The 14,746-nt window shown below is 45.4% G+C and overlaps 1 protein-coding gene across 7 annotated transcripts in view; it reads left to right on the top strand.

The window, feature by feature from the left end:
* Positions 1 to 14,746, top strand: part of RIPOR1 (RHO family interacting cell polarization regulator 1) — a 114,621-nt gene that overhangs the window by 75,545 nt on the left and 24,330 nt on the right. For 6 of the 7 annotated variants that reach the window (XM_061594452.1, XM_061594451.1, XM_061594453.1 and 3 more), the window contains exons 2-5: positions 5,379 to 5,505; positions 10,229 to 10,381; positions 11,139 to 11,217; positions 12,020 to 12,043. In XM_061594452.1, the coding sequence (XP_061450436.1) occupies positions 5,405 to 5,505; positions 10,229 to 10,381; positions 11,139 to 11,217; positions 12,020 to 12,043 (357 nt within the window). In that variant the 5' untranslated portion in view covers positions 5,379 to 5,404. Of the gene's footprint in view, positions 1 to 5,378; positions 5,506 to 7,872; positions 8,016 to 10,228; positions 10,382 to 11,138; positions 11,218 to 12,019; positions 12,044 to 14,746 lie in introns of those variants that run through there. The other variant, XM_061594456.1, reaches the window with a different exon arrangement.

Below are 14,746 nucleotides of genomic sequence, written 5' to 3'. Positions count from 1 at the left end.
CCCTTCTCCTTGTGTGTCGTCCCCAAGGGCTATTTGAGCCTTCCTGTGAGGTGGTGGCTGTCACTTGGTCACACAGCTAGCATTTGAGTACTTCTGAGGGCCTTTGGGCTGTGGAGTTTAAAATTGTGAACTGGCACTACCTGGTAGATTCTGCAGAGTGCAAGTAGCCCCACTCTTGTGATATGGAGGGTGAGGTCTGTTAGTGGCTGGAGGGCAGCTGTGCAAAAGGCATAGATCAGGGGTGGTGAACCTCAGGTATGTGTGTGAGAGTCTCAAATGCAGCCCTCCAGGCTTCTGTATCTGGCTTTTCGGACTTTCCCTGGCCACCCTCACCACCTTGTTTCACACCCTCCTGGAGTGTTTTTGCCTGGCTGCAATGTGTCCTTGAACTCTAATGAAGACTCTTGTTTGCCTGCATGGAGGGTGGAGAGGGGTGCATGAGTTTGTTTAAAAACTAGCCTGCTGTACAAAGGTGAAACTTGCATTCATTGTTCTGGCCGTATTCATCTCTGACACATGGCTCCTATAAGGTTGCCCAGAAGGGAACGCAGGGTTGAAAAAGGGTCCCCACCCCTGGCATAGATCTTTCCTTTCTGCAGCATGCCAGGAGAACTGAGAGTAAACATGGTCACATTGCAGGGGTCGGAGGAAGACCAGGCCCAGCTTAGTCCACAAGGAGTGTGCTGTATGAGAGACATTTTTTACTTTATAAAAAACACTTTTATACCACCTTTCAGCCTTAACAACCCCCCCACCCCTGGCTGTTTGCAAGAAAAGAATATAGCAGTTTAAACAATAATGGAATTAAAATTGAATATTAAACATGTCATAAAAAACTTTCAATCTCAAGTTAAATGGATCAAAAGACAAGTGGAATACAAACATTTTTGCTTCCCAACCTAAAAGTCATCAGAGATAGGGCCAATCTGCCCTAAGAATGACCGGAAGAGGTGGATCCTAGACTATGAGCGTTTCTTTCTTTTAGCAAGAGCACTTTCAACACTCTCCATAGGAGAAACTTGAAGTCAGTCAGGATTTATATTTCTAGTCTGTAGAAAATAGCGCAATAACCTGCTAAAAATCAATGGATACAGAAGATTTGGAAATTTAGAATTAATCTACACACTAACTCATCATGTTAGGGAGACTACGGACCCAACTCTGAATACCAATGCAATAGGTCACCTTGTATTATTTTGCAGCTATTTCCCCAAGTGTGTGTGTGTGTTTGTGTGTACTTCCTACAAACATGTATATTTTAAAACTCATAGTATTATTCATCTACTGTTTTCCTTGTTCCTCTACTTGCAGACATCACTTGAAAAAATGCAAGAAGTATTTTTTGCTTATTATGCAGTCAATTCTTTTTTATTTTGTGTATTTAGGGTGTGTGTGTGTGTGTGTATGAACGAACTTAATTGTGATTAACCAAACAGAGGTTTTTATTATATTAACAAAACGTTTCAGCTTCCGCCTTCATCAGCTGCCAACATACAAATGCTGTTACCAAGGTGGCAGTTATAGAGCTTTGAGGATGGAATGCTCAGAGGGGCTTCAAGTGATGCTGGTACTGTCCTCCAGGTTCATATATATGATTCTGTGTTGTTGTGCATTTAGGTATATATATTTCACTGTATGTGTGTTTTTCCTGGCTATATCCTTTTGTTTGGGAAAAATATTTTTGTTTGTTTTTAAATATGTTACCCCCAACCTGGGGCCCTTCAGATGTTTTGGATTACAACTCCAATCAGCCCCACCCTGGTTGGGATGTGCCCTAGGCATGACCAGAAGAGTCTTGCCCTTGCTGCAAGAGATGGCTGGGTGCCCCCATCATGCTTTGCAGAGATAGCTCCTTGACCCATAGGTAGAGCTTAAAACGGAAATGGACTGCCTTCAAGTCGATCACGACTTATGGCGACCCTATGAATAGGGATTTCATGGTAAGCGGTATTCAGAGGGGGTTTACCATTGCTTCCCTCTGAGGCTAGTTCTCCCCAGCTGGCTACGGCCTGCTCAGCTTGCCACAGCTGCACAAGCCAGCCCCTTCCTTGTCTGCAACTGCCAGCTGTGCTGCTTGGGACTATGCAGCTTGCACAGGGGGCAGAGCACATAACCCCTGAGTCACTCCCTGTGGGCTTGATCTTTAGCTGGCCCTTGATACCCAGGAGACACAAGCAGGGATTTGAACTCACAGACTCTGGACTCCCAGCCAGGCTCTCCTCCCCACTGTGCTATACCAGCTGTTTTAGGTAGAGCTTAGGGCAGCCTTTCCCAACTAGTGGGCCACCAGATGTTGTTGGACCACAATTCCCATCTTTCCTGACCATTGGCAATGCTGGCTGAGGCTAATGGGAGTTATGGTCCAACAACATCTGGTGGCCCACTAGTTGGGAAAGGCTGGCTTAGGGCTTCTCTTAATGAGAATCTCGCTAAAGTCGGAACTGACATGTGGCTCACGGATGCGTTTCCTGCCAGACAAGGTTGTGCACTTAGTTTTCGTCTACCTGTTTATATATATATTGTCACTGTAATTGTTCAGTTACGCAGGCTCAGCACCAGAAGCAATTCCTTACTTTACAAATCCTTACAATAACAAACAAGGCAGTTTGACACTGTCCCCATTTTTAAAAATGTGAGAAGTGAGGGTCGGTAATTCTAAGGATGCTTGTTTAAGATCCAAGACTCCAATACATAGCTCTGTTCAGAGTTTTCTCCATGTTGTACATTCTTGTAAGCCTGTCAGTGGTCTTAACCCTGAGCCACTCCTAAGAAAAGGACATTCCAGTGCATTCTGCTCTTAAGTTTCCTTCCAGGCCCTAGAAGTCGCTTCCTTGCCTCTACAAGCCATGATACTGGGCCTTTTGGGCCCTCTGATCTTAGCAGATCTTGAGTTATATGAATCTGGTAGGCTTCAAGGTGCTACAAGACTCTATGTGTTTTCTGTAGCTGATACAAACACGCACAGCCTCCTCTCTGGAATTTGGCACCATTTGGGGTGCCACTTTTGGCCTAGAGTATGGCTTATAAATATTTAAATAAATGCAGGGTCAATTGGGCAAAGGGATTTCTAAAAGGCTGTTTTCAGTAGGAGGGGAGGGGAACAGTTTTGTTGTATTTTATCCTCCGACCTTTTTTCCTCCCAGGCTTTTCAGTAAGCCGCAAATGATTAACATAAGCCTATGTGAATAGGTAGGTTAGTAACTTTTGTACTTGATTTACAAGGGTCCACTAAGAATTGCTAAAGTGAACTTCTGAAACAAGAGATGGGTTTCCTCTCTGAAGTGCGGAACACTTTTTTTTTGCCTGAGGGCCACATTTCTCCATGTGTGACCTTCTGGAGTCTGCATGGCAATGCAGCTTGGGGAGACAGAGGCAGAAGTAGGTGGAACAAAGGATGTGACTCATCTGTACAGCAGACTACATTTCTGCCCCCACCCCCCATATATCGCCATACTGGCAAGCAAGAGGTATTATCACAGTTCAAGGACAGATTCCAGCCAAGCGAAAGCTCTCGAGGAGGGCACAGAACATGCCATTGTGGGGCTTGGCCTGGAAAGAGTATTGATGGTTGGACAAAGAGGCCTAAAGGACCATATTCAGCTTCCAAGTCAGTGGTTCATCATCTCTGCCCTACAACTTAGCAAGTCCATTTTCTACAACTATGTTAGATTCCCTATAAACAGCAAGTGGGTGATTGTGGAGGAAGGAGGACTCTTAGACAACCAGTTTTGGAGAACCTGCTACTTCCATCTGTGCCAACACTTGAACAATAGGCATTGCCTTGTTTTTTGCCCTCTATTTTTAAAATAGGAAGCTGCTTCATCTCAAAAGTGAGACTGGTCTAAAAGATCTGGAATAAGGAAAGGCAATCTTGCCTGAATCCTATGGTAGATTCTTGGAGTGCAATATACAGGTGTGGGGAACCTTTGGCCCTCCATATATTGCTGAACTGCAACTCCCATAGTCCTTGGCTGTGCTTGCTGGGACTGAAGGCCATTATAGTTCAGCAACAACTAGGTTCCCCATCCCTGACATGGGTTGGGGATGTCACTTGGCTCAGTAGCTGTTGTGGGTGGGGAGGTGGTACAGGCAAGGTGCTACAGGAGTACCCCGCTATACGGACCTTCACTTTAAGGACACTCGCGAGTACGGACATACTTGCAGTAGCACCATTCCCCTGTTTACGTAGGCTCGCTTCGCAAGAATGGACACTTAACCTTTGGTTGTGGCCTGTTCTTTTGGTGAGTGGGAGGGTGGAAAGAGATGCGACCGCAAATCAGCTGGGAGGCACGATTGCAATCAGCTGGGAGGCGCAGCAGCAGAGGCTTTAGTGCGGGGCTTTGAGGCTCCGCGTGAAGGAGAGGTGGCACAGTGGCGGCGCAAGTGAAAAAAGGTAGTGCTTCACTTTAAGTACATCTTCGGCTTACGTACTCACTCTGGACCCATTGCGTATGTTAATGCGGGGTATTCCTATACTGCATGGGGGGAAAAGTGGGTCTGCCTACAGTGTATCACCTTCCACTATGCTAATCTGGAGTAGTCATACTCTAGGCACCCAGAAACTGCTAGCATCTCCAATTTAAAGGAATGTAGGTAACAGCGCTGCCTCTCCTGAGGACTTTAGAGAGCCATTTCCAGTCAGAACAGAATGTTAACCAGGCTAGATGGACTAGATCAGTGGTTCCCAAAAAATTTTCCCCCATGGACCACTTGAAAATTGCTAAGGGTCTTGGCAGATCACTTAATGATTTTTCTGCTTATTGCAACAATTGCAATGTGCTGTGCTAGAAGCGGTATGATTTTTAATTGTATTTTTAAAGCTGCATTTTTTTGTATATTGTATTTTACAAAGAATCCAAACTGTAATAAAGTAAAGGAAGCAGTAAAAATACCTTAAAAAAGCAATATGAATATTTAATATGAAGGATGTGCCATTTCTTGTATTCAGTCAGAAATTCACACAATGTGGACAATTTGGGGTCCCTTGGACTAGACGTTTGACTAGTAATAAGGAATATTTGTGTGCTTGATGTTCGGGGCTACTTTTTAGCAAATGGGATTTGAGGAATGAGCTGAATTATGAGCCTCTTACTGGATCATTACTTTGATCTTTCTCTTCATTTACTGAGATGTTGTGGCTCATCTATGTACTGGCTGTTCTGCTGTGAATCATTGTAATTAGCGATATCACTTTTTATAAATTTATGACTCGGTGATTGTTCTTAGTGTGTTTCCTAGTGATACCCTCATGCCATCTTCCGCAGCTTTGATTCCACCATCCCCACCCCCATCTCCAGCCCTACATGGTTCCCTGACATGGTTTCCTTTGCTACCCCACTCTTGATCATTGATGCCATACTCTTCTCTCCTCTTTGCAGGGAGTCCCTCCAGGTGGAGCTCAACCATGTCGCTCTCAGTGCGGCCCCAGCGACGCAGCCTGGTGGTCAGGATCAATAGGAGCCATTCGTTTGCTGGCGTCAACTCCATTCAGGACAAGCCTTTCAGGTAGGCCCAGGAGAAGCTTCTTTGGTGGAAATGGGGGTCGGGACACGCTCCAGGAAGAGGTGAAGAGCAGTGTGTGATGCCTAGTTGGCTAGCTTGGGCATGATGACATCTCTCCTTTTCCCTTCCTTTCCACCCATGTGATTGAGAGTTATACTACTCTACATATCTTTTAATTTATCGTGCACGGTGTATTTTGTTTTGGCTCATTATGCGGGAAGGATTAGGATATTCAAAACAATCCATTCCCTTTGGCAACTTGGAAGTCTTGCTCAGCTTCCCCTCAGATCTCCTGAGATTTCTCCAGGCACTGATCACATGTTCTTAAGCTTCATTTTCACCAGAACTCAAAATACTTAAAAAAAATCAAAGCTGAAATATACACAGCTTTGTACATCAGATAGGGTATCATTCCAGCAGTGTCTGTGGCTGGCTTTTTACTTTGCAGTAAGCAGTGCAATCACCCACTACCTTTGCTCCAAGGACCCTTCAGGAGGCACCCATATCTGTGCCAATCACCATAATCATTCCCTCTATTTCTGATGTTCAGGTTGTGAGTGCTGTTGATTTTGTAGCCAAAACATGAACTAGAGGGAGGTATCACCAGGTTTGTGGGAACCCCGAGGTTTGCAGAACTCTAGCTTCTTTTACCAGACAGTCAAGCTAGGATTGCACCTGTAGTCTGTGTGTTTCTTAGCATGTCAAAAGGTGGTACTTCCTGAACGCTGGGCATGGGTCCAAAATGGGCAAGGAACCTCCACAGACAGAAGAGGCTTTTCTCTGTAGACAGTTGCCTTACAACCTGCAGAAAGCAACAAAACCAGGCACGGGGCAGGGGAGCAGTTAGTATGCTTATTATTTATTATTTTATTTATTTTATTACACTTTTAAACCGCCCTATAGCAACATGCTCTCAGGGCGGTGTACAATATGATAAAACCACTGCCCTTCCTCACATAGTAAAGTACCCATTGAAATAACATTTGAATAGGGCTTGTGTGTTTGATGAATGCCCTCCTAGGTCAGGTCTGTGTTCCATAGCCATAGCTTTAGAGTAGAAGCAGAATCCCGTGCGGGAAGAAGGGGTAGGATGCAGCCTGGCCAACGTTCCACCGTAGCAAAGACACAGACCGTGCGTTCAGAGGGCTTCCTATGGGAACATTTGGCAAGTGTGCAATTCTTTCATTGTCCCTTTTTTGCTGGTGAGGTTGAATATGCGAGGCTTGGGTCTGAATTCCTGGAGTACTGACCAAAAATGAATCAAGCTAGATGGGAACAAGATGCAGCAAAAGTATCACTTGATGGTGAATGCTGCTGTTTCTGCAGTAATTAAACAGAGGAAAAATAGGCCTGCAAAAGAATGCTATCAGCTCATCATATTCTGTGCCCTTATCGCCCACGGGCAGTGCTAGGCGATTTAACTTTAGGCGAGGATGACGCAGAAAGCCCAGGAGTGTTAAAATCCGTAACATCAGATTTCTTTAATCACTCCCCCAGTTTATAAAATGATTCTGCATATCAGCATTTCGAACCGCCAAACATTTTTGCAGCGCTGAATTGCTCTAAATGTAACATTTCAAGTTTCTGCCGGTGCCCTTGGAACATCTGTGAAGCAGCAACGCCTGTTGGCTTGGTGGCAGTTGCCATCCCAACCCTGAGAGTATCGATGCTTGGCATTCCCATTTCTGTCAGTTGCTCTGCTTTGAAGTTTAGAACTGTCATTAGAATTCCAGCTGTTGGAGCCGCTCTGTGTTCCTTCCCCTTGAAGGGAGTGAAGACAGTCTCTGGTGTACCCTGCAGTTGCTTCTGAAGGATCATGAGAAACCTCAGCATTTAAAAAGAAGCAGCACATGTCTGGCACTTATAGAAGGAAGGTAGCAAGTTATTTGTGTGGAAAAACCAGGGGTCTAGGTAGGACTTCCAGATCAGAGGCTAGCTTGGGTGAAAGTTACTTTATACTGTACAGTTGGCTTCGGTGCTGTGTTCATCCCCTTTCCTTCCTCCAACTCCTTCAAGAATACCAGCCAGGAGTTTACGCTGGCTTGAGTGCCATAGGCAAATGCAGTATAAAGTCCAGTGCTGGATCATGGAGCTATTGGGCTAAGGGCCGCTCCTCAGTTATTCTTCTTAGATCCTTTTCACACCCCAATTCCCGGGAGCTGTGTTTGCTCTGTCTTGGGGTTCCCAGTTTTTTGCTTCTCTGCACATGCTGGTGAGCACCCGTCTTCAGGTGCTAATAAGCTGCTGCTTATGTCCTGGTCCACTGGGCACTTCACTCACCACCTCCTGTTGGATCTGGGATTTCTGGCCTGTTCCTACCTCTATGGAGGACCTCATAGCTTAGTGACAGAAAACATGCTTTGCATGCAGACTATCCCGGGTTCAATATCGGACATCCCCAGTTGAAGGGATTAGATAGCAAGTGATGTGGAAGGCACCTGCCTTAACCCTGGAGAGCTGCTACCAATGATGGTAAGCCAGGAGTCTGCATCGTGGTCTCCATCTTCATTCAGGTGGGTGGTAGTTCAAGATTTATATTGATTTTAAATATAATTTTGATTCTCTTGTTTCTTATATTGTATTTTATTGTATTCCAATTTGAATTCTATAAAATGTAAATGTACTGCCCTCAAGTCGATTCCGACTCATGGCGACCCTATGAATAGGGTTTTCATGAGGCTGAGAGGCGGCGACTGGCCCAAGGTCACCCAGTGAGCTTCATGGCTGTGTGGGGATTCGAACCCTGGTCTCCCAGGTCGAAGTCCAACACCTTAACCACTACGCCACACTGGCTCTCTTGAATTCTGTAGAATGCAATAAAATACAATATATATGAAATAAAAGAAGCAATAAAAATACAACAAAATGTATTTGGCATCGCGCAGTACAATTGCTACAACAGGCAGAAAGCTCATTAAGCGATCCGTCTAGGCCTTCAGCTATTTGCAAGTAGTCGGGGGGGGAAGGTTTGGGAACCACTGGAGCAGACAACCCTAGGCTAAATAGACATATAGTCTACTAGACCCTCTCTAGCTGTGAATGTTATTTGAACTTACTTTTAATAATGTATTTTATATTGCTCTGACCTGCCCTGAGACCTACTGGTGAAGGAAGGGCAATAAAGTTAGTAATAGTAAGTAGTAGTAGTAATAATAATAGTCTGACGTGGTTTGTCAGCTTCTTATATTCCTTCATTGTCAGACTTTCCTTCCTTCTTACCACCGTCAGCAGCAAAATGGTATGAAGAAGATCAAACATGCACTACTTTACAACCACCTGTTATTGCAGAAAAAGTGCGCTCATGGTCAGCTGTCTTTTTAAAGTTGCCTAACTGGCAAGACATCTTTCCTAGTTCCAGGCCTCTATTTTTCAATATCTCTCACACTTCTCTCAATAAGTAGCACAGTTTTTAGGCCTCTAGCACAGGGATAGAGGACCTGTGGCCATCTGGATGATGTTGGACTCCAAATCCTATCAGCCCCAGCCAGCCTGGTCAATGGACAGGGATGATGAGTTGTAATCCAGCATCATCTGGGTGGCCACTGGTTCCCTGACCATGTTACAGCAGGAGAAGCATGACCAGAATTTCCTAAAATAGCATGGAATATTAATCTGGCTGCAAGAATTTGGAGCCTGAATAATATAAACCATGCTTTTGGGGGATGTAGGAAACAATCAAACAGTAGCAGCCATGTCTGTGAAACTGGTCAGTACTGCTTAGAATCAAGCTCAGCATGTCTTAGGGACAAAATGGGATTTCACTATCGTGGTGAGAGGGAGACAAGGGTCTGGAATGAAATACAAGAGTCAGGATTCCCTTGTGACTGCAGTTAAACTAGGGCAGGGGTGTAGTTCCTGCAGCCCATGGGTCAAATTTGGCCTGGTATAGGCCCTAATTGGGACCATGAAGCCATTCTACCCTAAACCACACCTACCTGCCCCACATCTGATGTCAGATATGGAGCAGGTAGAGACACAACTGAAACAGTTGAGCAACTGAGTCCCAATTCAAAAAGCAGACTTGAAGCCACTTCCCATAAGCTATTAGGTGGTAATGTAAAGCCTTCTGATCAACGACTCTTCAGAGCACCATGCAGGGCTTTTTGCAAGCCCTGAGTGGTATTTTGAAGTCTTGATGATAATCACTTGATTTCAGATTCTTGAAATGTGAGTGGCCCTGCCCACCTGTCAAACGTGGCCCGTGAGGGCTGGGGAATTTAAGGATCTGACCCACACTGGCCAGAATATGTTCCTTACTCCTGGGCTAGAATACACAGAATGCTTGAGTGACTCCGCCAAAATACTTAGTTGGGTCTAAGCTGTGATAAAACACCAGACTTGCTGTCTTAGAATATGCACAGAGATTTTAGAAGTACACTTCCAAACACCACTATACAGAGGTGCTGACACTCTGTTGATCAGCCCTCTCCCCCCCTCACATCTTTGTTACTGGCAGACTGCACTACAGTAGGGGATCCAGTTCATGCAGTCTTTGTGATCCACTTTGAAGCATGGGAAAATATTATTTACTGAGAGATGATTCTTGAGCATTTTTTGTGCGAGCGAGTGAGTGAGTGAGTGTTGCTCTGGGATGGGTGCTCTGCACTATGAGTCAAAGCTCTCTCGCCTACACATGGGTACACTCACTGCATTGTTTTAAGTGTCAGCCCAATCTACCAGCTCCGTAACGTCATACTTTATATGGGGATTTGTGTTTTTTTTGTAGGAATTTCCCTGCATTCAGCACCCCGACGGTCTCCAGGAAGTCTGGCTCCAGAGTCAGTAGGATGTTTTCAATGTCCCACAAATCCCCTCCCCCCAAGGTGCCCCAGCCAGAACGACTCGATGAAGTGTACGAAGCCCTGAAGAAGGGACTGACGTGAGTGATGCTGCTCCCAGGACGCAACCCCCCCCCTTAACCTTTGGCTTGGGGTGGGGAGGTGTGGTGTTTGTTTTGTTGAAAACATTTTAATACCATCTTTCTATCGTTGGGACACAAACCCGTTAGTAATACAAACCCAAGAGTGGTAGATAAAAACCCAGATCTCAAAAGCACTGCCAGCTGTCTACCGATCATAACAAATGGTAACAAGTGTGTAACCCAGGCTTTGCCAACTTGATGCCCTCCAGATGCTTTGGGCTGCAATTTCCATCAGCCCCAGCCACCCCCCAATCAGGCCCTGCCCCCCTGCGAAAAGCGGCTTGTGGAGGGTGGGCCAGTGCCCCCTTCTTCCTGCTATACACATACAGAAAAATATTCCCTTCCTATACTTTGATCCATTGTATGCCTGCATATTCTCTTACCCTGTACACTACCTCTGTACAGTCCGTGCTTGAGGGTGTGGGGGCTCCCGCAGGCAATTACACAGTATATTTAAACCCAAGTCTATCCCAGAGGCTTTCTCAGTTAAGCTGGTGAACCAAGAGCTCTGCCAAACATAGCTGTGCTGGGTGCAGCCTGCTGGGAAGCTGGAGGGAAAGGATAAGCATTCTGTCCTTGGGCCTTGCTGCCAAGGAAAACATCCGGCAGAAGCCGGGGCAGTTTGAATGAGTGGGTCGGGATGCTGTCTCCCCTAATCTCTTGACTCAGTTGGGAGAGTCTTGCCGCTTCTGCTCATCCCATTTCTCCCCTGCAGCGCTTATCTGGAGGTGCACCAGCTGGAGCTGGAAAAGTTGAGCACTCAAATCCGCGAGTCCAAAAGGAATTCTCGATTGGTGAGTGGAGGGTTGGTGGTGACTGAAAGCATTCCTGCCCTCATTGTGTGCACTTCGCTCTCCCCAGAGTGCAGGGCTGGCATCAGCAGAGACACTGCGGAAGCTTGGGGAGGGAGCCTTCTGATACCGTGGGGTTTGGGGCCTTGGCTGTTTTGCTCAGCAACAGCTTCTGCCACCCTTGTATTCTTGAAACAACTCTGATCTTCCAGCTGCTTCCCTTAAGCTGTGGAACCACAGGATGGTTCTCCTCTCCCCGGGGGGCGTATATGCACCTTCTGGGAACTTGACACATCCCTTGTTGCTGTGGTAGTAGTGGGCATAGTCTTGGGCCAACCAGTGAACCGAAGTAGTGGGAGGTTCAGGACAGACAAAAAGAAGGACTTCTTCACGTGGCGCAGAGTTAAATTTTGGAATTCACTACCACAAGACGTAGTGATGGCCACCAACTTTAACATGGAATTAGACAATTTCATCAGGGAGAAGGATCTCAATAGCAACTAATCATGATGGATGGATTTTACCTCCAGTATCGGAGGCAGTATGCTCCTGAATACCAGTTATTGGTGATTATGAGTGGGAGAGGGCTGCTGCATTGGTGTCCCGCTTGTGGGCCTCTGTCACAGTGGTTGACCACTGTGAGAAACCAGATTCTGAACTAAGTAGGCCTTTGATCTGATCCAGCAGGGCTGCTTTTATGTTCTTATGGGCAGCGGGCACATAGGAGCAATTGCATGGTATGCTCAGCAATCATTGTTTCTGCACCTCTACCTAATGTTCACCTTCTCCTTCTTTTCACCTCTAGGGTTTTCTTTATGACCTTGATAAGGTAAGTCATGCTGGGATGGGAATGGCGCTTGCCCATGCATTGTGTTTGGGAGGGATAGGCTTGTCAACCTGCTGTGTGCTATATGCCCTGAATGCCACCCTGGGCTCCTTCTGGGAAGAAGGCTAGGATAGAAATTTAATAAATAAATAAATGAACAAGACACTGGAGCTTCTGGGCCCTGGTCTACATTTCTTATCCTTGCCTTTGCTAGCACAGAAGCTCACGTTACTTAACTTGAGTGGTGCTCCTTTGGTCACGCTGTTGCTTTCCTTAGAAGTCATTTTCTGGATCCTTTGTTTCACTGGCCAACTGTCTTAAGCAGCAGGTAAGGGCCAAACTAAATGTGACAGGGGGGTTCTGTTTCCCACTGATGATTCTCTTTAATTCAAAGGTAGTGTTGGAAGTCCTAATCAAAAGTAGAAGTGTTAGAGGAGGGACAGCTTGATCCTGCACCACTGCTCACAAGCTGCTCTTACCCATAGGGGAAAAGATGTGTGTGGGGGGAAGGAAGAGGTTAGGAGAGATCCATCTGAGCTTTACAAAGTGGCTGAAGGGTAAAGGTTGAAGGCAGTTCTCTCCCACCCCCCTCCAGCCCTTCCTTTGCTCAGACTGGCAGCCTTTGAAGTTGCTTTGGGTTTAAAAAAGAAAAGAAAACAGAATGCAGAAGGGTGGAACAAATTATTTTTTAAAAGCCCTTGTCCGGGGGGGGGGGGTTATAGTGGTTCCAAGATAGGTATTGCTGCTCTCATCCCAAAAGAGTGGGATTTTCATCCAAAGAGTGGATGTATACATTCATCCCACTCTTTTGCATCTGATAAACAATTCTTGCAAGGCTTTGTATCCTTTCAAAAACATGCAAAGACTGTTTGGCGAGAGATGAAATTAGACAAAAGAAATACCATTAGGTAAATTCCTTGTGAAACCTCTCATAAACCAATTGCCAACTCTCTTATAAAAACTTGGAACTCTCTAATGAAAACTTTGTTTATCTCTGTCCTGAGGTTAGTCTAAGGATTAGCTACAGCAGTAATCTCTGAATGGGGCCAGGAGAGCACAGAGAAATCAAGGGGGCAACTTTTTTCCTTTGACTCCCTGCATGGTTTTCTTTGGCAGTTTTGAGTCAGGTGTGCCCTGTCTGAAGCTCCTTTTTTACAAGAACTCTCTTTGATGGACTGAAGGCCATAAAGGATACAAAAAGGATCATTCTTTTATCTGTTGAATAAATGATGAAAGTAGTCGTGTGTGTGTTTGCGTGCTTTTCTCACCTGTCTGAAAACTACTTTTCCTTCCCAGTGCTTAACGTCAAAGAAACCAACACCAATATGTGTTGGGTTCCTAAATGTGTTGACTTGGAAGGAAAGAGACATGTTGCTAGTTCTCATTCATTTTATTTGCATCCCGCACTCCAAGCAGTGAACAATCAGCTTCCCTGATTCCATACCAAGGCAAATGCTGTTGGCAGCCTTTGAAGTTGCTTTGGGTTTAGGCTGTATTAACAGAAGTATAGTTTCCAAATCGCGTGAAGAATTGGTTCCCTTCTATACGGCACTGATTAGGCCTCATCTTGGGTATGTCCAGTTCTGGACACCTCACTTTAGGAAGGACGCAGACAAACTGGAACAGGTTCAGAGGAGAGCAGTGAGGATGATCAGGGGACTGGAAACAAAGCCCTGTGAGGAAAGACTGAAAGAACTGGGCATGTTTTGCCTTGAAGAGATAAGAGTTAAAGGAGATATGATAGCACTCTTCAAGTACTTGAAAGGTTGCTACCACAGAGGAGGGCCAGGATCTCTTCTCTATCATCGGAATAATGGGCTCAAGTTGCAGGAAACCAGATTTTGACTGAACATCCAGAAAAACCTCCTAACTATTAGAGCAATACAACAATGGAACCAATGACCTAGGGAGGTGGTGGGCTCTCCAACACTGCAGACATTCAAGTGGCAGCTGGACAGGTACCTGTTGGGTATGCTTTAAGATGGATTCCTGTGCTGAGCAGGGGGTTGGACTAAATGGCCTTATAGGCCCCTTCCAACTATGATCCTATGAAAGGCACAAGAAAGTAGCTTTCTCTTTTAGGGGTCAGCTTTGCCTGATGAAAGGTCACTGCTGTTAGAGCAGGGTAGAGGAGGGCAGATAGGTGGCTTTGAACTTTTGGGTACAAGAGTAAGGAGAGGAGAAGGAAGCACTCCCTGGCTTCCCCTTTTCTTAACAAGACGTGTTTGTGCTTTCTTCTTATATTATATTGCTAGAGAAGTCGGGTAACCTGGACTGCTCCCTTCCTCGGGATAGCTGATCTTTAAAATAAGATGTAGTAGTGACCTCTAACTAGATGTGTTTTTTAAATAAAGAAAGGACTTGCATACTTTTGAAGATGCTCCTGTTAAAAGTGGGAGCAAACAAAACAGGTTTTTTGTCTGGTACCTAAAAGAAAACAACTCAGCTAGTTTTTCCTACCCCTCCCTTTCAACCATGAACAATTTTCTCTTGCCCATAAAACAGCAGCCAAGGAAGGACCCTGGCCAGTTGCCCAGTAATTAACTCTTGGTCTAGGGCTATATCTTCTTAGCTTAAACATTTCTTTTCTTTTACCAATGGAGATGCTTTTATCAGGAACTTGTTGCTCCAAAACAGATCAGTAGAAGAGCCCATTTAGCCTGTCAGCGCCAATGTTGCTCTCTCTTTAAATTGGAACTTAGAGAC

The sequence above is a fragment of the Rhineura floridana genome, chromosome 13 (genome assembly GCF_030035675.1).
Source record: "Rhineura floridana isolate rRhiFlo1 chromosome 13, rRhiFlo1.hap2, whole genome shotgun sequence".
Classification (NCBI taxonomy): domain Eukaryota; kingdom Metazoa; phylum Chordata; class Lepidosauria; order Squamata; family Rhineuridae; genus Rhineura; species Rhineura floridana.
The sequence above is the reverse complement of the archived record's forward strand: the minus strand, read 5'-3'. Positions and strand labels throughout refer to the sequence as shown.